Below are 27,978 nucleotides of genomic sequence, written 5' to 3' on the forward strand. Positions count from 1 at the left end.
CAATTTTTGCCCCAATTCAGCCCCAAGGTATGATCGATTCCAGCAACCATCACCAGCGTCTGATTCACATGGTGCAGGATTACCTAGGGGCAAGATCAGACTTGGACACCTTTCCCACCGAAAATCCTCTGGGTTACTGGGTCTTGAGGATGGATCACTGGCCAGAGCTTGCACAGTATGCAATTGAGCTACTGGCCTGTCCTGCATCCAGCGTTCTTTGGGAACACACATTCAGTGCTGCTGGAGGCTTTGTAACCGACAGGGTGCGCCTGTCCACCGAATCGGTCGATCGGCTGACCTTCATAAAAGTGAATCAGTCTTGGATCACCAGCTACCAAGCACCTGATGCTGATGTAACCGATTGATTTTTTCTTTCAATGTGAGATCCCTTCAAGACTGCCTATGCTGATGCTGAGTGACAATCCTCTTCCTCCTCAATTTTCATGCTAATAGCTTGTAAGAACATTTTTGGTTCTGGGCACCAGTGGCCAAGGCCCAATTTTTCTGCCCCTGTTTAACAGGGGCGTGTAATTACAATTTTTGATGCAATACTTTGCAGCAGGGCTCATTCCTGTGCTCCAACTATAGTATCTGTGAGGGGTTGCAGTGTTGTGGCACCAGCACCAGTGCCCAAGGCCCAATTTTTCAGCCCCTGTTTAACAGGGGCGTATAAATAAAATTTTTGCTGCAATACTTTGCAGCAGGGCTTATTCCTGCGCTCCAACTATAGCACCTGTGAGGGGTTGCAGTGTTGTGGCACCAGTGCCTAAGGCCCAATTTTTCTGCCCCTGTTCAATAGGCACATGTAATTACAATTCTTGATCTAATATTTCACAGCAGGGCCCATTCCTGCGCCCACCAAGAGTAACTGTGAGGGCTTACAGTGTTGTGGCAACACCACCACCAAAGGCCCTTTTTTTCTGCCTCTGTTCAACAGGTGCATGTAATTACAATTCTTGATCTAATATTTTACAGCAGGGCCCGTTCCAGCGCCCACCAAGAGTAACTGTGAGGACTTACAGTGTTGTGGCACCAGCACCACCACCACCAAAGGTCCAATTTTTCTACCACTTTTCAACAAAGGCATGTAATTACAATTCTTGATCTAATATTTCACAGCAGAGCCTATTTCTGCGCCCAGCAAGAGTAACTGTGAGGGTTTACAGTGTTGTGACAACACCAACACCTAAGGCCCCATTTTCTGCAGAGTATATAGCGCAGGCCCCTACTTTCAAACATCCAACTTACAAACGACTCCTACTTGCAAATGGAAGGAGACAACAGGAAGTGAGATGAAATCTACCCCTAGGAAGAGAAATTCTCTCCTGTAAGAGTTAAAGCGGAGTTCCACACAAAAATGGAACTTCCGCTTTTCGGAACCCTCCCCCCCTCCGGTGTCACATTTGGCACCTTTCAGGGGGGAGGGGGGTGCAGATACCTGTCTAAGACAGGTATTTGCACCCACTTCCGGCATAGACTCCCATGGGAGTCTATGCCTCTTCCTGTCCCCACCGTGCTGTCTGCTGGGACACACACGGGTCCCAGAGACAGCAGGGACCAGTTAGGAAGCGCAGCGCAACTCGCATATGCGCAGTAGGGAACCGGGAAGTGAAGCCGCAATGCTTCACTTCCTGATTCCCTCACCCAGGATGGCGGCGGCAGCTGCCGAGAACCGAGAGGGTTCTCGGCGTCGCCTGCCGACATCGCTGGACCCTGGGACAGGTAAGTGGCCACACATTAAAAGTCAGCAGCTGCAGCATTTGTAGAGCTGCTGGCTTTTAATATTTTTTTTTTTTGGCGGTTTAGGTGGACCCCCGCTTTAATATGGGAAAAACGTGTCTCCTATTCACTGATGCTTCATCACCAATCCTTGTTTCACTAAAAACCCCAAATTTTTAAAAAACATTTGAATTGGGACAGAAAGTGAGGTGAAATCTTCTGAAGAATGTCATTTTGTGCAGGGACTGTTCTAAGCACGGGAAACACGTGCCACTTTACAGGCATACTATAGACACCCCCAGGTATGATATTTAAAGGAATATTTCACTTTTTTTTTACTTTAAGCATCATTAAAATCACTGCTCTAGAAAAAACAGCCGTTTTTAAAACTTTTTTTTGCATTGATACATGTCCCCTGAGGCAGGACCCGGGTCCCCAAACCCTTTTTAGGACAATAATTTGCATATTAGCCTTTAAAATTAGCACTTTTGATTTCGAACATTCGAGTCCCATAGACTTTAATGGGGTTCTAAAGTTTGCGCAAACTTTCTGGCTGTTCGCAGGTTCTGGTGCGAACCGAACCGGGGGGGGGTGTTCGGCTCATCCCTACTGCCTGGTGGTAACTCAACTTCCCCCAGCGAACAAAATGGAGTCTTAAGTTCCTTTTCTCCCAGGCATGCTGGGTTCTGTAGTTCCTGCCCCCATATAAGCCAATTGGACCGTTTGGTATGGGGACTAGATGTCCCAGAATCCTTTTCTGCTGCTACTGCTCATTGGCTCTCTCCCTCTGCCAATAGGAAGACAGCCAGAGATAGAGCCGAGCAGCGGATACCTGTGTGCGAGCGCCACTCGCATTACATACAGCGTCAGTGAGGAGAAGGAGGGGTGAGGAATCCCCTGCAGGAGCTGAAAGGCGCACTTTCCCAGTCTGTAGAGCCTATGTACATTCCAACGGTGGTCGGCGGGAGTTGTGGGCCCGTGGGGTACCCGCTACAAAGCTATAAGGTTTTTCCTCTTGTAGACAAATTTCACCCCATTAAGAAGAACCTGACGGTCTGTAATTTACGATTTCACATTTGACTGCAGTAAGAATATGCTTTAAAAGCCTTTGGGTGAGTAAACTGGTGCCACAGAATGGTTTTCCAAGCACACAAATATAGAAAACAGGATTTTTGTACTTACTGAAAATCCTTTATTTGGAGAATTTAACCCTGGCAACCAAAAAAAGATGTGGGCAAGTCCAGTATAACTGCTTCTACTCCCAGCATGCTTCAGCTATGTAGCTAAGCAAGGAAAATAGTTTGATAGACTTGATAGCCTTCAAGAAAATGATTTTAAGATAAATACAAAAATCCTTTTTCTTTCTTCTTGAGAAACGCAGGAATTTGGAGACTGCTCAATGTCCAAAATATAATCCAGTTGAGGGATGGAAGACAACAAAAAGTACACTAACAGATCTATAAAAAAACATAACAGAACTGGGACTATCTGCAGCTCTATAAGCTGCCATTGTATGCGATTTTAGGGCCAAAAGCTGGAATCCCAAGGGTCCTAAGCACCTACTTGGTTATACTTAGATAATGTTTAAAACAGAAGACCAGGTGGCAGCCTTGCAAATATGGGAAACAGTTGTTTAATGCAAAACATCATAAGAAGTACAGACTAAGTAGAGTGCACCTTGATGGGTGGAACCCAATCCTCCCCAGGGCCGCTGATAGAAATCATGGGGAGCTGTACAGCCCACCTGATGGGGCCTCCTTCAGCCCCACCCCTGGTCCCGCCCCTGGTCCCTACTTCAATCCCACCCCTAGCCCCTCCCCAGACCCTGCCTTGAAACAAAAATCCCAATAAGCGAATATTGATTGGTTTGCGCAAAAGTTATACTGTCATGTTTTTTTTTTTCATTCATTCTCTGCTCAGATTGCCAGCGCCCCCCTGCTGGCCTGGCCCTGTACAACAGGGCCAGTTGTACTGGCTTATCAGCAGCCCTGATCCTCCCTGTAAGCTTGATAATTGTATGTCTGAGCCACCAATAAATAGTGGAACTAGAAACTTGTCCCCTTTACGGGGACCATCAGGATGACCAATGTCAGAAAGTCAGACTTTCTAAATGTGCTGGCTGAAAAGAAACTCATACAGCACAAGCTCCATCCAGGCAATGAAGGGAGATCTCACTAGAGTTAAACAGAAAGATGAAGAACAATGTCCTGGTTAAGACAAAAATTTATCCCACCATGCACCAATTTTTAACAATGTATAGTAATAAACTTTATAATTGAACTTTATACATTTAGTTGCCCTCAAAGTCCCAATGTGTACATTGAGGGGTACCTTCTTTGTAATGTCCTGGTTAAGGTATAAGGTCAAATTAACTTTAGGCAAGAGGAAGTTCTTGTCCTCAGCACCACCTTGTCTGTGTGCAAGAATAGAAAAGGTTCTTTACAGAATAAGGCCCCTTTCACACGAGGTGGACTCCGTTTCTACGGAGCCCGCCTCAATCCGCCGGCTCAGCGGGAGATCAGTCCATTGATCTCCGCTGAGCCGGCGGATGACAGGTCTCTCTCTGCTCACTGAGCGGGGAGGGGCTTGTCAGGCTGCCGCCTATCGATCTCACCTGATCCGATCCGCCAGCGACGGACCTGGACGTAGAGCCATCTGTCTGCTTTTCAGCGGATCGGACCGGGTCAAGTCTCCGCTGACATCCGACGCTCCATAGACTAACATGGAGCGCCCGTTCAGGTCCGCCGTCAAAACTGACAGGCGGACCTGAACGGTCCGATCGTGTGAAAGGGGCCTAAGGCTGACAATTCACAAATTCACTTTGCAGAGGTAATGGCAACAAGGAAAACAACCTTGTGAATGAGTTATAGAGAAAATTACAACAAAGTGCATAGAGGGGACATCCCCTTGGACTTTATAGGGCAGAAGAAGAGTAATGGAAAGTAAATATATGTAAAAGGCACAAAAGTGCAAACTTTATTAGTGTACAAAAATAGATGTGTAAAAACAAACACAGTTCACTCTTAAGGACAATATATCAATGAGTTGATGTAAAATTTAGACATACAGTTTGTATCACCCAAATCTAACAATCCTAATTACTGCCTCAATTAAAATTTTGTTCAGTTTAGGATTGGTAGCTGTTATTTACATCCCGACATGTTTCGGAAAATCGCATTGAAACGTATCTTTCCTTCTTCAGGGGAGTTTATACAGTTGGGTAAATTATTCTTTTGTCTAAAACACAAATACGTATATATATATAGTAATATTGACATAGTATCATAGCAAAGACATCAAAGCATAGTCTATAGCTTATTATGCCATTTTACAAAGTAACAGGGTATATAGTACTTACATGTTTAGACTGATTGGGGGTTTAATAGATAAAAACAAAACAGAAAAGCACGTGCTGGCTGCATAGAACCACACACACGAAAAAAAAATTGTCCGTGTGTCCATAAAGCGATCCGCTGAAGCGCATTCACAAGAGATGCCTGATTTTTCCAACAGCAATCAAATGAATGCCACTGTGGAGAAAAAATATAACAGGAGGATATTTTAAATTTGACTTCCTTTTATTTAAAAAAAGGTAGGGGGTGTAAGAGAGATTACAACAGACTTAAGGACATAGAGCCATGTCTGTATATGGACTGTCAAAACCATAGTATTTACCTCAAGTTGAAAGTCTGAGTGTGCTGCTGACATCCCGGTGGCAGCCAGTGAACTGACACAGACCATCCGGGTGTGAGCGTTTAAATACCTGATCTGTTTAGACATGAACCAATAGAGCAATCCATTCCGCCAGTACAGCTGCATGTAATGCAGCCGATTGTGGAGATCAAAGCGTCTCTCTGATGGGGGGGGCGCTGCACAAACACACCCATAAGGGTGTGATGACGTCACACGTCACCAGCGGGTAAACACTCGCCGATCGTCATGGAGACAGGGGCGAGAACGTGGACACGCTCGTCCTGGTGCAGTGAAGAGGGGCGGAGACAGAAGCTAGTCTGTCATAGGCACATACTGCACAGGTGGAGCTTACCCGCCGGGTGTCTGCGCAAGAGCAGAGGGGCAAGGGCACAGGACTAGAGGCCATCTGGTGGGCAGGGATGTAACAGCAGCCAGCAAGTTTACATGGAGGAGAAGGCTGAACAAAAAAGAAAAACAAAGACAACAGAATATATGCAGTATTATTGCACAAAACATAATATTAGGCATCAAAAGCATATAACAATGGAAACCAAAAATAACTAATATTAAGTTACTGAACAGCATTGTCATGATCTATGTAAAGGAAAAATTATTATAGTAAAAATAGAAAATTGAAAATATAGTAGAGGCAATGTGTTATTGTAACCAGGAAGAAGAAAGGATCTCATAACATTCCTGGAATTGGTTTCTCATTGTGAATACAATTGCAATTATACATCAATACCCAAATAGAGAGAAAAGACTAATCGACAAGCCATCCGACAAGGGGGCAATATCATGGTCATGGATAATGTCCAGTACATCGAGATGTGTATGAATATACTTTGTAATTCTGAGTGGTACTGACCAATTGAATTTACTCTAGACTTTTACAGCTTTGTGGATACAGCATTCCATCAAAACGTTATAACTAAATGTGTGGGAATTTATCAGAACGAGTTATCCCAGAGAAGCTATGTTTTATGCGTTGTCAAAATTATACAAACAAAAAAGATAACCACCTGGCAGACCTATCATTTCCGGCTGCGGCAATCTCACTGAAAACCTCAACCGAGTGGTAGACAACCATCTAAAACCTCTTGTTGAATGCCTGTCATCCTATGTATGTGACACCATACATTTTTTGCAAACCCTTTGGGATTTGCACATTTCGGATGGTGTCTTACTAGTCACTATAGACGACGAGTCCCTATATTGCAGTATACCCCATACAAAGGGCGTTGCGACGTACGTCATGTACTGTTGCAACTTAGTGAATGTAAGCCTGATTATACAGAATTTATTTTAAATTCTTTGGAATTCATATTGAATTACAATGCCTTTTGCTTTGATGGTTCCCACTACCTCCAGGTACAGGGTGTTGGGATGAAGACATGCTGTGCCCCATTGTATGCCAACCTGTACCTGGGGGAGTGGGAACATTCACTGCTTACCAATGATTCATTATTCATCTATATGTGCCATGTACTTACATGGCGACGATATATAGATGATGTGTTCCTCATATGGGATGGCTCAGTTGAGCTCCTATATGAGTTTCTAGCTGCTATCAACCACAACGAATTCAACCTTAGTTTTACAATGTCACATAGCACAACAGAGATTACGTTTCTGGATGTGCTTGTGAAAAAACAACCGTATGGTAGCCTTTCAAGTCAGCTGTATCGAAAGCCCACAGCAGGGAATTCACTATTACACGTGACTAGTTTCCATCCTAAACCCCTGCTAGCATCTATACCTTACAGTCAGTACCTCAGAGTACATAGAAACTATTCAGATGACACCATGTTCAAAGATGAGGCTGACAAACTAAGTGAAAGACTCCTCGAAAGAAGGTACTCTAGTTCCTGCCTCAAAAAGGCATATAGAAAAATGACAAAGCTGTCCCGTCAGGATCTACTTGACACACAAAAACCACCCTCTACTGATGATACAACTAGAATCATCACTACATATACAACACAGCATAAACAATTGAAACAAATTCTAAACAAGTACTGGCACTTACTCACTATGGACCCCTCACTATCTCCATTTGTAGCAGATACACCCGCTGTGACATATAGGAGAGCGCCCTCTGTGGGTGATAAGGTGGTCATTAGTGAATACAAATCACATAGAGGGGATACAAAATGCTAGGTACCTTTTCTTGTGGAGGGTGCTCACATTGTCAATACATGGACAGACGCAAGGATATATATCTACCAAATGTACATCACTTTCGTCCAAAGCATTACATTAATTGTAAGACTCCTGGCTTGGTATACCTACTCACCTGTGAATGTGGGTGTTACTATGTCGGGAAAACGATCAATGTATTTTGGAAAAGAATATACCAGCATATTTTGACTATCCGCAAACGAGATCTGGATGTACCGATCGGCCGACATATGGCCTTGGTACATCCAGAATCAATTCCCAGCATCCATTTTCACTCAAGAGGTGGTGACTTTAATAAACGCCTCCTCCAATGTGAACTAAGGTGGATATTCAATTTAGAGGCTACTTCACCACCTAGATTAAATGAAGCTTTTAATTTTCGATCATTCCTTCCTGGATTCTGTGAATTGAATCTCTGAGATTTTTGGTTCTGAAACATACTGAATAAAGCTATTGAGGTCTTCCTTTCTTTCTTTCTTTCTTTCTTTCTTTCTTTCTTTCTTTCTTTCTTTCTTTCTTTCTTTCTTTCTTTCTTTCTTTCTTTCTTTCTTTCTTTCTTTCTCCTCTTTTTTTGATTAGTCTTTTCTCTCTATCTGGCTTTTGATGTATAATTACAATTGTATTCACAATGAGAAACCAATTCCAGAAATGTTATGAGATCCTTTCTTTTTCCTGGTTACAATAACACATTGCCTCTACTGTAATTTCAATTTTCTATTTTTAATATAATAATTTTTCCTTTACATAGATCATGACAATGCTGTTCAGTAACTTAATATTAGTTATTTTTGGTTTCCATTGTTATATGCTTTTGATGCCTAATATTATGTTTTGTGCAATAATACTGCATGTATTCTGTTGTCTTTGTTTTTCTTTTTTGTTCAGCCTACTTCTCCATGTAAACTTACTGGCTGCTGTTACATCCCTGCCCATCAGATGGCCTCTAGTCCTGTGCCCTTGCCGCTCTGCTCTTGCGCAGACACCCGGCGGGTAAGCTCCACCTGTGCAGTATGGGCCTATGACAGACTAGCTTCTGTCTCCGCCCTTGTTCACTGCGATTTGCAAGTTTTTACCCGCCGGTGACGTAATTACGCCCTTATGGGCATAGTTGCGCAGCACCCCCACCCCCCGTCAGAGAGACGCTTTGATCTCCGCAATCGGCTGCATTACATGCAGCTGTACTGGCAGAATGGATTGCTCTATTGGCTCATGTCTAAACAGATCAGGTATTTAAACGCTCACAACCAGATGGTCTGTGTCAGTTCACTGGCCGCCACCGGGATGTCAGCAGCACACTCAGACTTTCAATTTGACGTGAATACTATGGTTTTGACAGGCCATGTACAGACTATGTCTTTACATCTGTTGTAATCTCTCCCACTCCTCCTACCTTTTCTGCAATAAGAGAAAGTCAATTTTAAAATATCCTCCTGTTATATTTTTTTCCCCACAGTGGCATTAATTTGATCGCTGTTGGAAAAATCAGGCGTCTCTTGTGAATGCGCTTCAGCGGATTGGTTTATGGACACACGGACAATTTTTGTCGTGTGTGTGGACCTATGCAGCCAGCACGTGCTTTTCTGTTTGTTTTTATCTATTAAACCCCCAAAGAGTCTAAACATGTAAGTACTATATACCCTGTTACTTTGATGTCTCTGTTTACCCTGATGTATTTGCTATGATACTATGTCAATATCACTATGTATATACGTATTTGTGTTTCAGACAAAAGAATAATTTACCCAACTGTATAAACTCCCCTGAAGAAGGAAAGATACATTTCAATGCAATTTTCCAAAACATGTCGGGATATGAGTCACAGCTACCAATCCTAAACTGAACAAAATTTTAATTGAGGCAGTAATTAGGATTGTTAGATTTGGGTGATACAAACTATATGTCTAAATTTTACATCAACTCATTGATATATTGTCCTTAAGAGTGAACTGTGTTTTTTTGAAACATCTATTTTTGTACACTAATAAAGTTGGCACTTTTGTGCCTTTTACATATATTTACTCTCCATTACTCTTCTTCTGCCCTATAAAGTTCAAGGGGGCGTCCCCTCTATGCACTTTGTTGCAACTTTCTCTATAACACTATTTAGGATGTTGGCAGGCTAGCACACTCTAACTCTAATTCTTATATCCCTATCTCTTCTCTAACCTTGTGAATGAGAGTGAAAGGGAGAATATCACTGATTGGTGCAAAATGTGCTTTTTGAAGAGAGAACAAAATTCAAATCCTTCTGATCTCTAGAACTAGACCCAGGTATTTCAAGATATGATGAAGTTACAGTGCTAACTTCTGAAGGATTAGGACGTATCCAAACTGCAAGGTGTAGATGGTAGTGGCTGCACTGGATGCAGTAGAACACCTGGAACCGTTCTGCCACAGCAACTGGGGCTGTGATGCCCTGCTCCAGAATACTCACCAGAGCTGCACAGATATCTTAAAATCGATGGGGCGGAGCAGGCAGGTTGGAAGTCATGAACCAGGGAGGAGGCTGGGAGCAAAACCTTAGTTTGTAGCACCTGGAAACCACCTCATGCACGCTAACATCTGAGATACAGGATGCCCAAGTGTCCTCAAAGATGTCTCCCTTGGAAAATCTAGGACACACTCTCAAGCTGAAGAGAATTTATCTGAGGGCTTGGGGAACCTGAACATCCAGGGTTTGTAAGTCTGGCACTGGGAGCCAGACTTTGCTTTGGAAATTGAGGCCTGAGTTCAGTTTCTTTAACTTATGGAGCGATAGCAAAAGACTGCAACTCCTCTAGTGTTCGTTCTCCATTAAGGACTTGAGAGACTGCACATCGGACAGGGCCTTGGCTGCTGAAGGTTCAGAAGCCTTTAAAAGAGAATTTTGGGATTTTAAAATAACAAAAAATTATAATCGCCTAGGTGGATGAAGAATTGAGCCGATGCTGAATCTGTCCACCGCAGTGAGAACTGAGTGATCAAACACCACTGATCGCTCAGTTCTCCCCCTCCACTCTGAATGCAGAGAGCCGTGACTGTGACTAGAAGGCCGGGCTGTGGAGGGGGTGGGAGGGGCTGGCCCAGGCTCTCAGTGGATCACTGAGAGGCTGAGCCAGTAGCCAGTCCAGGCATCTTGGTGGATTCCAGCCATATGGTTGGGATCTTTCCTGAGCCTGGACCAGCTGAGTGACATCAGCTGCCAGCAGGCTTTAGCCCGCTGTTGTCTGAAAACAGGTCACAGGAGTGCGATCCATAGAAGAAGTATAGCCAAAAAAGCTTTGGCCATACTTCTCCTTGAAGGCTGTGAACAGATCCGATAATGATTTTGCAAGGGTAGGCATGGAAGCACATATTCTCTGCATTCAGAGTCAGCATTTAACTGTGCCATTGGGTCCAAAAAAATTCCTGCATGACTACAGTGAAATCCTCTTGGCATAGAGCTAGCCACACCAGACAGAGCTAATATCAGGCCATCTGCATCCCTCAGCCAAGGGGTCCAATTCAGATATTAGCAGAACCATTAGTAGGGTGTGAGCTGGAGGCAACCAGTACAGCTGGATCATCCCCCATGTGTCTGGGCAAGACATGTTGCACCAAAAGCAGAAGGCAATATAGTTTAGGGTACAAGGCTAGGTACAAACTTGGTTGCTTGGTAGCAGAAGGGAGAGGCAGCCAAAGCAACAAGGTCACTGTAATCAGGTTGTAGCAGACTGATGAGTTTACTGCTGCAACCCTTTGCCTCAATTGTCACTGGTTAAGGATGCTGTGAGCTTCAAAGATGGCAGGCTACTAGAAATCAGTGAAGTTGACAGTGGCGAAGCCTGATGGGGAAGCTGAGACACTAGTTCCCTATTATGTCCCTCTTAACCTTGTAATTGATAGCAGGTAGTGGCTGAATTCTACAGCCAAAAGCAGACTGTTATTTGGCTACGGATCCAGCCATTGCTTGCTGTCAACCAAAACGGGAGAGAGAGGACAATATATATAATATATATATATATATATATATATATATATATATATATATATAGAGAGAGAGAGAGAGAGAGAGAGAGAGAGAGAGAGAGAGAGAGAGAGAGAGAGAGAGAGAGAGAGAGAGAGAGAGAGAGAGAGTTCCCCACATCTCCACATCTTTATTGCATACTGTATATGTACATACATTTATACCTATAGGTGACTGGTCTTATCGTCGTTGGATAGGTCTGAATGTGAAAAATTTTGCTTCACAATACTTTATCTACATTGTATGTGCTGTTCTTTTACATTACGAAGAATACATACTATCTGAGAGGCTTCTGGATACCGGAGCTACAATTTTATTTTTATTATTATTATTTTTGTTATTACTAGCTATTCTCCATTTGCATGAAAGGTAAAATCAGTCATAATTAGTGATTTTATACTTTTTGGAACTAAACAATATTCTGAAATATTAGTAGTACTGCAAGAAGAAGGTATATAATAGTATCACTGTGGTGGAAGCATGCTGTACTATTGAAAAAGCAGAACTGTTATTAAAATAATTATTAACTATCATTAATCATTAACTATCCACTATTTCTTTTTGTTTTCTCACAAATAAACTGAGAAGAATGTACATCTAATGCTACTGAAAGAGAGTTCCTGAAGCATTGCGCCAACCAGACTATAATGGTATGTAAATTTCTGCATCTTTTTGTAAATACGCCACAATAAATACAAAATCATCACATTGGATTCTTATTGTAGCTATGTTTCTCTTTTTACTAAAACCTGAAACTACAATCTCAGAATCCAACTGCAGCACCCCCTGCCGGTAGAAAGAGGACTATGGCTTATCTAGTCATATACAACGGTGCTTTATGATATCAAAATTTTAGTCCACTCAGAAATGTAAACAGGGTAATGAAACATAATATTTACCTAGTCTAATAAGTTTTTTAATACCACTGTTCTACAACAAAGTAGTAGTAGTAACAAAAAAAATAGTAATGAATTTGTTCTCACAGTCAAGAAAAACTTCTTGACCTCAGCAATGGAAGCAGATTAGTTCTGTTGATAGTTAAAAAAAACTGATCCGTTTTGCCAAATACAGGTGGAGATGCCATTTGTAGTCAGAAACTAGAGCATCAAGAACCAAGAGCAATACATCCCAACATCTGACTATAGTCAACGTTTGACTGTTTCTACTCTGGTGACAAAATCTTTTCTTTGGCTATCCATTTGAGTTCCAATAGTGAAAATTATATTTGACAGCTCCTTTTTCTGATTTATGATGAGAAAAATATGTAATATATAGCAGCTTACCAGTCATTTGATGTGGCAGGTGCAAAAGATTTTTTTTTTTTTTCAGACTTTTTTCCTTTTCACCTGGTAATTTTGCAAAAAAAAAGAGAAGAAAAACACTCTTGCTGACTATGACAACAACACTGCATAAATGTACTGTATCTATTGAGGACTGGAGCAGTGTTGTCACCCGAGGCTGATAATATTGTATGTGATTTCCATTTGGTGCCGAGTACATTATTGGATTTTTCTGTACTTGCAGAACATGTACTTAGCCTGAAAAAAGAAACTAAAGCATACATCACATTTAAGAAAGCTACAATATACATTTCTGTTCTTGAGTAGATATACTCTAGAAACATTAACTGGAACTTTTCTAATATGTCTTTTTAGTTTGTCTAAAATTACAGTAAAAATCCATAATCTTCATCCCTTTAACTAGTGTTGGTAAACAAACTTAAAGTGTTACTAAACCCAGAACCTGCAATCTCTATATCAGGTCTCTCACAGTACACAGAACATGGAAATGCATCTATTTTAGTAAATATAAACTGCTAAATACCTTTTTTCATCAGCAGTATATAGCAGTCTTGTGACTTCCATCAGTTCCTAGTTAAGTTTGTTGGTGGAGTTTTCATTTTCCCCGACCCTCTATCTGGACAGTGCTGATTGGCCCTGTGCTGATCACATGCACTCTCCCAAGAAAAAATAAAAACTCTCTCACAATACACACCAAATTGAGTATGTGCAGCCTGACTCCTAATGCTGTGTTCTATCACGAAATGGGTTGGAGTCAGTTAAATAAAAAGAGGATCAGAGAGACAAGATAACACAGCCTTTACACACAATGCAGAGGATTAACCCCTTAGGTTCCACAGTGAGTATAACAAGCATGCTTTACTGCATATACAGACTAATTTTACTGTTATGGGTTTGGTAACACTTTAAGTTATTCTAAAATTTTCTTTTTGTAGATAAGGGTCCAAAACTGCACAGTGGTGTGGTATAATACACGATAACATGATTATGCTAATTTTATAGCAGCCGTCTGGCACTATTCAGCTGAATTTTTAAAACTCTACTGTGTATTAATCTCTACCTGTCTGTGATTGAGGAGGGCAGCTTTGACTTGTATCTCTTTTTTTAGGATCCATTTTGCTCTGTGCTTGATGTCCCGTTTAGTTTTCTGGATTATTCCTGCCAAAACAATAACCGTAACATCACTAAAGAGGTGGGAACATACAGTATGTGTGTGTGTGTTTGTGGGGGATATGCAGAGTTGGATTTTAAAGCACCTTTTTGGCAATAATATGAATAATTCTATGCACTTTTCTTCGTATTCTAGTGGTTTGGCTAGCAGACCATATTAAGGTCATACAAAAACTTTTGTGTTATTTAAAATAGCAGTTGAGATAACGTAGAGATGTCAATCAAAAGAAGCAACATTATTAGGCTTATTTAAAATGATGAACGCATTCTTTGAGTAGGAGACAGATTATTGTGCCTATGAGCTTATCTGGGGCCCTTTATCTGAAAAAAAAATGTTTTTGGTTGAAGGAAATTTTATTTACAGACACTTTTATGTACAGTGGTGAATTCTGGATTAGGCACCCCAGGCTATGGCCTAGGGTGCCACAACCACTAGTGGTGGTACTATGCATCTCAGACTGTTTTTTCTGTACTCCTGCCATCCCACTTATTTATGGAGCCTGCTCACTTATGGAGCCATATCGCTGCCAGACCTCCTAACCCCCTTGCCTTTTTTTATATAATCTTTATTTGTATATGCAGATTGCATGAAAAAACAACATAGTTAGGAAAAGTTTAAAAGAATAAACCAGCTCAAATAAGCAACAACCATGGTATACATCATAAGGTCCGACTGACCATCCAACATGGAGGGTCCTGAAGCATGGAGAGCAAAATAACCAATACTGTATATATGAACAATATCAATAATATACTGCTCCGAACCCATCTACATATCTTTGCAGCAACTCTGACCAGATATTAGCCATTGAATACAAGGAATGACAGCCAAGTGAGCAGGCATAGACAAAGAAGGGACAGGGAGTGAGAAGGAAGAGGGAAGGGGGAATAAGGAAGAGGAGCAAGAATACCAAAGGTAGCACTCCATAATAATATTGGTTCTATCTTACATCACAAAAGAACAAAAGAAGATTCAGTGGATCAGATCAGGCTGTCTCTAATAGTGGAACTCCCAAAGTTCAAGTGGGTCCAGCGGGGTCTTGCCAGTATAGTGAATCCATATGGCCCAAATACTATAGAATTTATCGTAGTGGCCTTTGCATGTCGCCATCCATTCCTCCGCTGCCATTATGTTATTCACCATAAAGATCCAGTCTGCTCAGCCCAGAATTTGGGTCCTCTTCCAGTATACTAGAATAAGTCATCTAGCCGCATTTAAAAGGTTGGTTAACACCGATTTGCAATAATGGCTAAGAGGGATGGTTGGAACATGAAGCAAAAGCTCCATTGGGGAGTCAGGTAGATCAATATCTAAAATTACTTTTATTTGAGATCTGTTGTCTTGTCAGTAGGGTTGTAGTTTGGGGCACTCCCACCAAATGTGTAGGAATGTACCCCGATGTCCACACTCCCTCCAGCAAGTATCTGATAGATTTGAGCAAGGCTGGAGGGGCGGGATAGCAATTTAAACCCATTTTTTTGCATTTTCGTATCAACAGAGCTAGAGTGGGTGAGGCGATATAAATGATCAAGTTGTATCTCAGTGAACTTGTGTTGCAGGTCTCTCTCTCACTCTCTTATATATATCAGCTTTCCTTTGAATAATAAAGCCTGCAACATCTCATACAAAACTGAGATGGAATGTGGGATCATGGTAGGGGCCATGCAAAGCTTCTCAAAATGAGTGGCGGAGGTGGGTGAGCGAATGGCTTGGGGCAAACTGTGAGCAAAATGTTGGAGCTGCCTGTATTGCCAGTCTTCTAAGGGAAAACGGTCATATTGAGGTCTAAGGGCATCTAACAATAGCAGGCCCTGATCTTGGACAAATCTACCACACCTTACCTCTCAATCTGCCACCCAAGAGTAAAAAAAGAAGATGTTTTCCCATGTAGTGAACCAAGGGAAGCCTTCCAGGTGGGCTAGGGGGGAAACCATAGGGGCTAACCATAGGGGCTAACTGACCCATTTTATTTAAGATATCCCACAAGTGCAGGGCAGAGTAGTGGTCGGAGAGGTGAGCTCAGACAACCCTCTATGTTGCCAGGGTAGCCGGGGCACATGGAATAAGTTGTGACCCGCTAGAAATTTTTCTAAAGAGATCCATAATTTAGTGGAAACACTATAATGCCAGTCCAATATCCATCGCAGGGCAGTCGCCTCATAATATTTGCAGATATTGTGTACATCTAAGCCCCCTATTTGCTTAGATCTTTGCAGTGTGCGAAAAGCCAAACGTGGGCTCCACCCATGCCATATGTATTTCAGAAATAGGCTATTAAGGGCCAGAAGAAATACCTGGGTAAAAAGATATGCACCATTTAAGTAAAAAAGAATCCGGGATAAGACATTTATCTTTAAAACACTGACTCGGCCCATCCACGAAAAGGTTAGTTATAGGTGTATAGCTGAGGGCAGTGGGGAGTGAGATGAACCCCTAAGTATTTTCAGGAAGAGTGACACCAGGTAAAGGAGAACGAGGATTGCAGCCGTGTACGTAATTCCGAAGGCATATTCAAAAACAGAATTTCAAACTTGCTGTAATTGATTTTGAAGTTTGAGAGCAAGCTGAAACCTTGCAGCTCTGCCATGATATTGGGAAGAGAGATCAAGGGATCAGCAACATAAAATAGGACATCATCTGCATAGGCGGGTAGCTTATGTTCCCCTGTCCCTACACAAAATCCTTTAATATCAGGATTTAAGCGTACCTTGTTAAGCAATGGTTCGAGAGTGGGTGCAAAAATGAGAGGGGACAATGGGCATCCTTGTCTTGTTCCATTATAGATAGGGAACATATTGGAAAGGACTCTGTTCACCTTAACCTTAGCCTCCAGAGAGGCATACAGCGACACTATCCATGAGAGCATGTTGGGGCCAAGGCCTAACCTAGCCAGGACCACTCGGAGGTAAACCCAATCCACCCGGTCAAATGCCTTTTTGGGGTCTGTGGAGAGCAGGAGATATGGTGTGTGGCTGGACTGTGATTGTGCCCAGTGTACTACCCCCTTGCCTTTTAATGAGGACAATGTCTTATAATGTCTACACGTGAGCTGTCCACTGCCAAGGCTGCCTAGCCTTTCCTACATTATATGCTTTATATTGTGAATGTTCACAATATTCACACGTATTTCAGGCAAATGTCAGGCTTATTGACAGTTTAACCAGTGATAAATATGTATGTCTGTTGTATTACAGAAAGCAAAGGAAGAACTCAAGCAGACTGCAGAAAATCTCAGTCAGGCTCTCGCAAACCACAGTGTCATTGCTAAAAATGTCCAAAGAGGGAGATTCATTACAGCATTTTTACAAAGTGTGGAAAGAGTTGTGCTCATATCATTTTTGGAGGCACAAAGTAACCAGCATATCAACACCTCTGAATTAGGTAAAGATGATGCACAGTGTTGGGCTTAAATTTATGGAATGTTAAGGTCCATTTAGTGGGGGCAGAGCAAGCACAAGTTGGATTTAGGAATATAAGTAGGTCTGTTTTACAGGCATAGGTGCAACAAGCATTCTCATAAACTGTATTGTATTGTGAGTAGTAGTTCAAACACTAGGTGGTAGTTATATTATATTGTTCTCTCTGGTGGAATTACATAGTTATGATATTTTCTGTCTCTGCGCTCCTGTCATTTTCCAATAAAATAAGGGATATGCAGATATATATGCAGAGTCCAGCACCATGTTGAGTGGTAAGAGTCATATGTTGTATTTGCAGCAACTTTTCAACAAAGGGGATTAAAAAAAAAATCTTGGTCAATATTTGTGCAGTGAAATAATCCTATATATTTGCAAAAAGATTTGTCAGCTCTAATGAAACTCTAAATTATTATTATTATTTTTTTGTAATAACTTTACCGTACTCAGGTGTGGGCATGGAAAAAAATTAAATTTTTTTGTGTGATAAAGGTAACTGCATGCAATATGCTGACATTACTTTTTGAACTAGAATCAAGAGTTTAGACTCTTTTGTTGTCCTGTTCAGCTGTGTTCAAGATAAGTCCTGTGTAAGCTAAAATGTGTAACTGACACAAGGCTATGGACTCCTTGTGTGACAATGTTCATTGGCATACCGTGGAACTTGTGACATCAGAATTCCTGATAATGGGGTCCAAGAGGGTGGCAGAATGGAGGTCGGGACTAATAGTAGTGCACCACCTTTAATGGTGGGTGTGGCATAATTGAGCTAACATTGGGAGGGGCTTAAAACCTGAGCCTACGTACATAGTGCAGGAATCAGAAGTATTTAACGTACATAATGCAGAGGTTTTGGTTGGGTAACATACATACTGCAAGGTTCCAGGTTGAGTAACGTACAGTCAGGTCCATAAATATTGGGACATTGACACAATTGTAATCTTTTTGGCTCTTTACACCACCACAATGGATTTGAAATGAAAAGAACAACATATGTTTTAACTGCAGACTTTCATCTTTAATTTGAGAGTATTTACATCCAAATCAGGTGAACGGTGTAGGAATTACAACAGTTTGTATATGTGCCTCCCACTTTTTAAGGGACCAAAGGTAATGGGACAATTGGCTGCTCAGCTGTTCCATGGCCAGGTGTGTGTTATTCCCTCATTATCCCATTTACAAAGAGCAGATAAAAGGTCCAGAGTTCATTTCAAGTGTGCTATTTGCATTTGGAATCTGTTGCTGTCAACTCTATATGAGATCCAAAGAGCTGTCACTATCAGTGAAGCAAGCCATTATTAGGCTTAAAAAACAAAACAAACCCATCAGAGAGATAGCAAAAACATTAGGTGTGGCCAAATCAATCGTTTGGAACATCCTTAAAAAGAAAGAACGCACCGGTGAGCTCAGCAACACCAAAAGACCCGGTAGACCACAGAAAACAACTGTGGTGGATGACCGAAGAATTCTTTCCCTGGTGAAGAAAACACCCTTCACAATAGTTGGCCAGATCAAGAACACTCTCCAGGAGGTAGGTGTATGTGTGTCAAAGTCAACAATCAAGAGAAGACTTCACCAGAGTGAATACAGAGGGTTCACCACAAGATGTAAACCATTGGTGAGCCTCAAAAACAGGAAAGCCAGATTAGAGTTTGCCAAACAACATCTAAAAAAGCCTTCACAGTTCTGGAACAACATCCTATGGACAGATGAGACCAAGATCAACTTGTACCAGAGTGATGTGAAGAGAAGAGTATGGAGAAGGAAAGGAACTGCTCATGATCCAAAGCATACCACCTCATCAATGAAGCATGGTGGTGGTAGTGTCATGGCGTGGGCATGTATGGCTGCCAATGGAACTGATTCTCTTGTATTTATTGATGATGTGACTGCTGACAAAACCAGCAGGATGAATTCTGAAGTGTTTTGGGCAATATTATCTGCTCATATTCAGCAAAATGCTTCAGAACTCATTGGACGGCGCTTCACAGTGCAGATGAACAATGACCCGAAGCATACTGCGAAAGCAACCAAAGAGTTTTTTAAGGGAAGGAAGTGGAATGTTATGCGATGGCCAAGTCAATCACCTGACCTGAATCCGATTGAGCATGCATTTCACTTGCTGAAGACAAAATTGAAGGGAAAATGCCCCAAGAACAAGCAGGAACTGAAGACAGTTGCAGTAGAGGCCTGGCAGAGCATCACCAGGGATGAAACCCAGCGTCTGGTGATGTATATGCGTTCCAGACTTCAGGCTGTAATTGACTGCAAAGGATTTGCAGCCAAGTAATAAAAAGTGAAAGTTTGATGGATGATTGTTAATCTGTCCCATTACTTTTGGTCCCTTAAAAAGTGGGAGGCACATATACAAACTGTTATAATTCCTACACCGTTCACCTGATTTGGATGTAAATACCCTCAAATTAAAGCATAAAGTCTGCAGTCCATTGTGGTAATGTATAGAGCCAAAAAGATTAGAATTGTGTTGATGTCCCAATATTTATGGACCTGACTGTACATAGTATTGGGACTTGGGGTGGGTAATGTACAGGGATCAGGTGTGTAATATGCAGAGTGTGGCGGTCAGGATTAGCTAAAGCACACAGTGCAGTTGCCAGGTGTATGTAACATATACAGTGGGGCAAAAAAGTATTTAGTCAGCCACCAATTGTGCAAGTTCTCCCACTTAAAAAGATGAGAGAGGCCTGTAATTGTCATCATAGGTATACCTCAACTATGAGAGACAAAATGTGGAAACAAATCCAGACTATCACATTGTCTGATTTTTGAAAGAATTTATTTGCAATTTATGGTGGAAAAGAAGAATTTGGTCACCTACAAACAAGCAAGATGTCTGGCTTTCACAGACCTGTATCTTCTTCTTTAAGAGGCTCCTCTGTCCTCCACTCCTTACCTGTATTAATGGAACCTGTTTGAACTTGTTATCAGTATAAAAGACACCTGTCCACAACCTCAAACAGTCACACTCCAAACTCCACTATGGTGAAGACCAAAGACCTGTCGAAGGAAACCAGAAACAAAACTGTAGACCTGCACCAGGCTGGGAAGACTGAATCTGCAATAGGCAAGCAGCTTGGTGTGAAGAAATCAACTGTGGGAGCAATAATTAGAAAATGGAAGACATACAAGACCACTGATAATCTCCCTCGATCTGGGGCTCCGCGCAAGATCTCACCCCGTGGGGTCAAAACGATCACAAGAACGGTGAGCAAAAATTCCAGAACCACACAGGGGGACCTAGTAAATGACCTGCAGAGAGCTTGGACCAACGTAACAAAGGCTACCATCAGTAACACACTACGCCACCAGGGATCCTGCAGTGCCAGACGTGTCTCCCTGCTTAAGCCAGTACATGTCCGGGCCCGTCTGAGGTTTGCTAGAGAGCATTTGGATGATCCAGAAGCGGATTGGTAGAATGTCATATGGTCAGATGAAAGCAAAGTAGAACTGTTTGGTAGAAACACAACTCGTCGTGTTTGGAGGAGAGAGAATGCTGAGTTGCAACCAAAGAACACCATACCTACTGTGAAGCATGGGGGTGGCAACATCATGCTTTGGGGCTGTTTCTCTGCAAAGGGGACAGGACGACTGATCCGTGTACATGAAAGAATGAATGGGGCCATGTATCGTGTGATTTTGAGTGCAAACCTCCTCCCATCAGCAAGGACATTGAAGATGAAACATGGCTGGGTCTTTCAGCATGACAATGATCCCAAACACACCGCCCGGGTTACGAAGGAGTGGTTACGTAAGAAGCATTTCAAGGTCCTGGAGTGGCCTAGCCAGTCTCCAGATCTCAACCCCATAGAAAACCTTTTGGGAGTTGAAAGTCCGTGTTTCCCAGCGACAGCCCCAAAACATCACTGCTCTAGAGGAGATTTGCATGGAGGAATGGGCCAACATACCAGCAACAGTGTGTGACAACCTTGTGAAGACTTACAGAAAACTTTTGACTTCTGTCATTGCCAATAACAGATATTTAACAAAGTATTGAGATGAACTTTTGATATTGACCAAATACTTATTTTCCACCATAATTTGCAAATAAATTCTTTCAAAAATCAGACAATGTGATTGTCTGGATTTCTTTTCACATTTTGTCTCTCATAGTTGAGGTATACCTATGATGACAATTACAGGCCTCTCTCATCTTTTTAGGTGGGAGAACTTGCACAATTGGTGGATGACTAAATACTTTTTTGCCCCACTGTATAGACAGGGGTTGTAGCCTTCCCCTACCCTACTATAGAAATACATTTTAATTCTCTCTGTATTGCTGTTAGAGAGTTCCCTTCACTTTCAGTCTGGTAAAACCATTGTTAAAATCTCTTTACTGAAGCTCTGGATAGCAGTAAAATCTTAACAGGGGTTCCAATCATTCCTCACTTAAAGTTAGACGTACACTTTAACGTGAACCTGTTGGTTTTCTCTAAATGGGCAAAGCGCAGATAAACTTTAACCACCTCTCTACCGGCCACTGTATATATACATCCTGCTAGGGAGGTGGTTATAACGGGATCATGGCTGAGGTTAAAGACACGATCCTGGTGTAATTTTTTTCAGCCGGCGATTCTCTTTTTAAGTAAAAGTATTTACATTTACAAAGGGCGGAAGGGGATCTCACCCCCCTTCCGCTGCCATCACCGGGCTCTTCCGAGTGATCGGGAAGCCCGGGTGGGATCCGACTGGTGGCATCCCTCTCTGGCCACACAGTGAGAGGAACTGAAGCTGTTCCTCCCATTGCGTGACGTCAGAACCGGCAAGCATTGACGATGTTGTCCCTTCTGGTTCCGGCTCTTCGTTGCTCTTGGGCTAGGGAAGCAGCTGTTTAGACCAGTCTGTGTCATGATCAGCTCCACTGGAGCTCAAAGGAGAAATGGGGGGTCTAATGCATTCCTTTTGACAGCAATAAAAGTGATCAAAAATATATATTTTTTAAAATCACTGCAAAAATAAATAAAATAAAACAAAATAAATAATTTTAAAGTGCCCCCGGCACCCCGTGCTCTCACACAGCGGCGAATGCATAAACAGTGATCGCAACACACATGTGAGGTATCACCGTGATTGTCAGAGTGAGAGCAATAATTCTAGCACCAGAACCTCCTCTGTAACTCTAAACTGGTAACCTGCAAAGGCTTTTAAATCATCACCTATGGATAATTTAAATTATCGTAGTTTGTCGCCATTCCATGAGCGCGCCATGTTAAAGCGTGACATGTTAGGTATCTATTTATTCGGCATAACATCATCTTTCACATTATCCAAAACAATTGGGCTGACTTTACTGTTTTGTTTTGTTTTAATTCATTAACCACTTCAGCCCCGGAAGGATTTCCCCCCTTAATGACCTGAACATTATTTGCGATACGGCACTGTGCCGCTTTAACTGACAATTGCACGGTCGTGTGATGCTGTAGCCAAACAAAATTGATGTCCTTTTTTCCCCACAAATAGAGTTTTCTTTTGGTGGTATTTGATCACCTCTGCGTTTTTTATTGTCGAATATGTGTGACATAAAATATTTTAATGACTGCCATTTTATTCTCTAGGGTCTCTGCTTAAAAAAATATATAATGGTTGGGGGTTCTAAGTAATTTACTAGTAAAAAAAAAGTAGATTTTTACATGTATATGAGGAATGTCAGAATTGGCCCGGTATTGAGGGTGTTAAAGCGTAACATTCCCCTCTGGGTGATCTATGTACATTGCAAGGATTATAACAACCTTTCTTACAGATTCCTACCTTTTGTTATTCTGAAGAAATTCATGTGTGTTTCTCTGTGGGTATCTGTGCTTAGTGGGTCTAATGGTAGTGGTTTCCTAATTATCAGTCAGCTGTGGCAGCTGCAGGGCACTAATGAGGAAAGCTGCTGGGCCTGCATCCCTTTAGACGTGTTCCTATGGGAATATCTCACCAAAAATTACATTTTTGTTGCAGGGGATGCCTGAAATCTGACTTGTATCTTAGGCAGACTTCTGGAAAAATTGGTGAGCCAATCACACAAGCAGGAAATTATGTTTCTGGGGAGTGGTCAGTACACATTCTGTGTACAGAACAACTCAATGGAGCCATATTGCATTGCATTTACAAAATGTAAAATTCCCTCACGGGGTTTTTTTAGCAGCCAAGAAAAATATTCAAAATTGTTGATTAAAATTCTTTTATTTTATCAAAAAGCAATTAACAATTTCATGAAAGTTGTAAAAAAATGAGCTCTGGCATTTACATGAAAATAGCATACCCATCAATCATAATGAAACTACACATTGGGGTAATTTACTAAAGGCAAATCCACTTTGCGCTACAAGTGCAAACTACAAGTGCAAAGTGCACTTGAAATTGCACTTGGAAGTGTAGATCCGCTGTAGATCCAAGGGGGACATGAAAGGAAAATAAAAAACAGCATTTTAGCTTGCACATGATTGGATGATAAAATCAGCAGATCTTCCCCTCAGATTTACAGCGACTGCATTACCAAGTGCACTTTCAGTGCCGTTTCAAGTGCATATTGCACTTGTAGTTTGCACTTGTAGTGGAAAGTGGATTTGCCTTTTGTAAAACCCCCATTGAATGAAACCCGTTATTAGCATTTTACTGCAACGTGGTCTTCAACATGATACCCCTCTAATTATGGTCTTCTTCAAGGGGGATTTTTTATTCTATGCAGGGAAAGAAAAATATTTTTTCATGTTTCAGTCATCGTTTTGTATTTAAACATTACCTCCAGCCACACACAATAGTGTATATTTACCAATTATAATGGTGGAGAAGGAAAAGACATGTCCTGTAGCCAGAGACCATTCATGTGTCGTCTCTGCTCTCCTTGGAACAGACCCCACCTCCAAAGAACTTACAAGAGACCACTTTTTTGGACTTCCAAGGGGACAAGGAGAAGAGCAAGCATGCACCTGTGATATATTATGGCAGCCTTAGTGTTTTTACAAATAAATTCAAAAAGATTTTTTAAAAAGAGAGTTTTTAACTGTTGAAAGGTTGCCAAAATGGGCAACCACTAACCAAATAATTGAATCATTAATGTTTTATTTGTTAACTATAGATGATGTTATTTATTGTTAACCCCTGCGGTTTGATGTGTTAATAAGTTATTATATGTTTGTATTACTCTAACAGCAAAAAAATGCAGAGATCATTATATATATAGATATATAGATATATATATATCTATATATCTATATATATATCTATATATATAATTCACAGTGAAAAAACAAGTAAATATCTGCGCTAACTGAAAAGAACACAAAAAGCAGCTAGCATAGTTTGTAGATTGCATCAAACATAAGTATAAAAGTCCAAATGCAGCGCTAAAATAAAATAAATGTCCAAATAATGATAATAGTCCATAGAACTCAATCAGCAATAAAAGATGATGTGAAACCTCCACCAAGCTTCAGTGTGTAAAAGGAAAGCACACCACACCCACGTGCTATCAGTCTGCTTACCAGAAAGATATAAAAAATAGGCGATGTACTCATATATTGCAGAGGGTCAGCAGCAAATCCAAATGGCACACTCCATCATGGGCAGGCACAGCATGGAAACAATCAGGTCACCACATATCAGAAAGCTCAGGACTCGTATTAACGATGGACAGGTTGGTGCAGTCATCAGCAGGAACAAACCAGCAAACAGAAAGCAACAAATAGTGAAGCCCGTAAGGTAAAACAGTAGTAGTTTATTGTAGTCTACTTACAGGTATGAAGTAAAAATCATCACAGAAAACAGGAACAATCCGCGGTTCTCAGCGTACTTGCATTGACCAGCCTGACATGTTTCATCCTATGTGGATATCATCAGAGGCGCCTCTGATGATATCCACATAGGATGAAACATGTCAGGCTGGTCAATGCAAGTACGCTGAGAACCGCGGATTGTTCCTGTTTTCTGTGATGATTTTTACTTCATACCTGTAAGTAGACTACAATAAACTACTACTGTTTTACCTTACGGGCTTCACTATTTGTTGCTTTCTGTTTGCTGGTTTGTTCCTGCTGATGACTGCACCAACCTGTCCATCGTTAATACGAGTCCTGAGCTTTCTGATATGTGGTGACCTGATTGTTTCCATGCTGTGCCTGCCCATGATGGAGTGTGCCATTTGGATTTGCTGCTGACCCTCTGCAATATATGAGTACATCGCCTATTTTTTATATCTTTCTGGTAAGCAGACTGATAGCACGTGGGTGTGGTGTGCTTTCCTTTTACACACTGAAGCTTGGTGGAGGTTTCACATCATCTTTTATTGCTGATTGAGTTCTATGGACTATTATCATTATTTGGACATTTATTTTATTTTAGCGCTGCATTTGGACTTCTATATATATAATTAATGGAAATTTGAAATGAGTGCTTGTGATAAAATCAGTCAAAAAGTAAAGATTGAATTGGTGTGAGTTGATTGGAATTAAATAAGTGATTGTAGTGAAAAAATAGTATGGGTGTATACAAAGTTGAAATTAATTGATTGATAAAATGTGATGTGCTTGATTATAAATTAATTGAAAAAATGAATAAATAAAATAAAAATAATGTGAAAGATCTTTATATTAAAAAGGGAAAGCTTAAACAATATGATCATTGGACTGTGATGGATTGAATATGAAAGATTAGTGTAATGAATTGCACAAATAGGTAATAATAAATTAGTGCAAAAGACCTCCAATTACTTATATTACAATAAAAAATCCCCAGTAATTACCTTAGGGTATATGAAAGTTAGTCATGACACGCAGTGAAGGTTGTAAAACAAATCTATAATGCGGATGACAGGGTTCAAGTAGTTTCCAAACATCCGTATCTGTATTAAGATTAAGTCAGAAAAGAATTTCCGTGTTATTCATTCAAAATATTGAAGATTTTGAAGTGGTTTGGCACACCTCACCCCAGACACTTACTTGATGGTGAGATTTGTCCAATATGTCTGTCTATCAGCAGCTCTCCTGGGATCACTCTAGGATCCACAGGAGCTTGTATCATTTTATACTCACTTTTAATTAGGTACAGGTGCTTGCTCTCCCAGAAACCTCCTCCCCCCTGTGTATGTCCTGGCCGCCAGCATGGCGGTCTCCTCGTGTTCTCCCAGTCATTGCCATCATCTCCGTGGCAACCGCATGACGCCGCATTGCATTTATAGAAATTTACAATGGCTTCAGAATGAAAAGGAAAGGTAATTTTTAATAACATTCAATCACAATATGACTTGTATCGCAATTGTACACGCTATATTATTTTTTCTTTATTTGCAATTTTTTTTCCCCACGAAAATGGCATTACCCTTTAAGTACAGTAAAGTGAGAAAGGTAATCTAGCTGAGCATATTTTATCTATTGCCAGACATTACCTTGAAGCCTTCCCATGATATCTGCAGTTCCGGTGTCCAATCTTTCACCTTGGTCTCAGTTAATAACAGTATGGAAGTGCCCTGCAGTCTGGTGTCCGGAGAAAGAGGTAATATAAAATTAGAATGGCTCAGTAGCTGATAATATGATATAAACCAACAAAGACTCCAAACACGCTAGAGTACTGGCAGGACTGGTGTGTGGTCCACACAACATGTCTGAAATTAAATAAAAATTTTGGGTGGCTTAAGTTGCCATACATTGTATACATTGTTAAAACTTTTGCTGTTGCAGCAGTAACTGACCTAAATTTGATCCATGTATGGGTACCCTGGTCATACAAAAGTCGATATATATCGATATACTTCTGTCCAACCATCCTGTTGGGTTTTTCCTGGATGATATACTGTGTGTGTGTGTATATATATATATATATATATATATATATATATAGATAGATAGATAGATAGATAGATAGATAGATAGATAGAGAGAGAACACAACACCACAACAGGAGTCATTCCTTCACCCACCTCGAATGTGCGGATGGGTAAATCGGCACAACCCACTGGTTGAATGAACAAAAGTGTATAATGTAATGTATGGACTGCCTTAGGCTCCAGTTCATAGCAGTAAGCAGATGCTACAATCTGCTGGTCATTGCAACATTACTTCTCACCAGGGCCTGCATTTTGTGACCCATTTATCAAATGCAGGCTGCTGGAGAAATAACCCTGTGACTAGAAAAGAGGCTGGTCACATGACTTTGGCAGGTCACGTGACCAAGCTCTCCTACTGGCCCTTTTTTCCTCCATTCTTCTTTATAGCTGTGCTTTATATACTGTTAATGCAGTGTGTATTTTTAATTGAAAGTAACAAGCACCAATATGGTCATACCTCCTTTTTTCTACATAAGGTTCTTAGTCTGAGAAAACTCAAGACAAATATCACACAAAATAAAGAACAAGGGGAGGTATCAGCAATTTTGGAATTTCTGGTGTAATCTCTATTATTTTAGACTTATTTTTCAGTCTAAGGGCCCATTCCATATGGTGATTCAACATGTTATCAAGCCTTAAGGTGTTCTGTGTTAGAGCAGCCCATTTATATTGAGCACCTAAATGCAGAA

General features: G+C 41.1%; 2 protein-coding genes across 6 annotated transcripts in view; one reads left to right on the forward strand and one right to left on the reverse strand.

The window, feature by feature from the left end:
• The window catches only part of LOC141133227 (E3 SUMO-protein ligase ZBED1-like), a 227,489-nt gene extending 221,644 nt beyond the window's left edge, over positions 1-5,845 (reverse strand). The window contains exons 1-3 of one of the 3 annotated variants that reach the window (XR_012243022.1): positions 5,395-5,616; positions 5,078-5,249; positions 4,715-4,956 (exon numbers count right to left, since the gene is read on the reverse strand). The gene's annotated coding sequence lies outside the window, so the exon portion shown is untranslated. Of the gene's footprint in view, positions 1-4,714; positions 4,957-5,077; positions 5,250-5,394 lie in introns of those variants that run through there. The other 2 variants (XR_012243023.1, XM_073622477.1) reach the window with 2 other exon arrangements.
• The window catches only part of LOC141133225 (adhesion G protein-coupled receptor E3-like), a 455,441-nt gene that overhangs the window by 257,114 nt on the left and 170,349 nt on the right, over positions 1-27,978 (forward strand). For all 3 annotated transcript variants that reach the window (XM_073622475.1, XM_073622474.1, XM_073622476.1), the window contains 4 exons: positions 12,167-12,228; positions 13,988-14,071; positions 17,245-17,431; positions 26,845-26,958. In XM_073622475.1, coding sequence (XP_073478576.1) covers positions 12,167-12,228; positions 13,988-14,071; positions 17,245-17,431; positions 26,845-26,958 — 447 coding nt within the window. The remainder of the gene's footprint in view (positions 1-12,166; positions 12,229-13,987; positions 14,072-17,244; positions 17,432-26,844; positions 26,959-27,978) is intronic.

The sequence above is a fragment of the Aquarana catesbeiana genome, linkage group LG03, assembly GCF_042186555.1.
Source record: "Aquarana catesbeiana isolate 2022-GZ linkage group LG03, ASM4218655v1, whole genome shotgun sequence".
NCBI classification, from domain to species: Eukaryota; Metazoa; Chordata; class Amphibia; order Anura; family Ranidae; genus Aquarana; species Aquarana catesbeiana.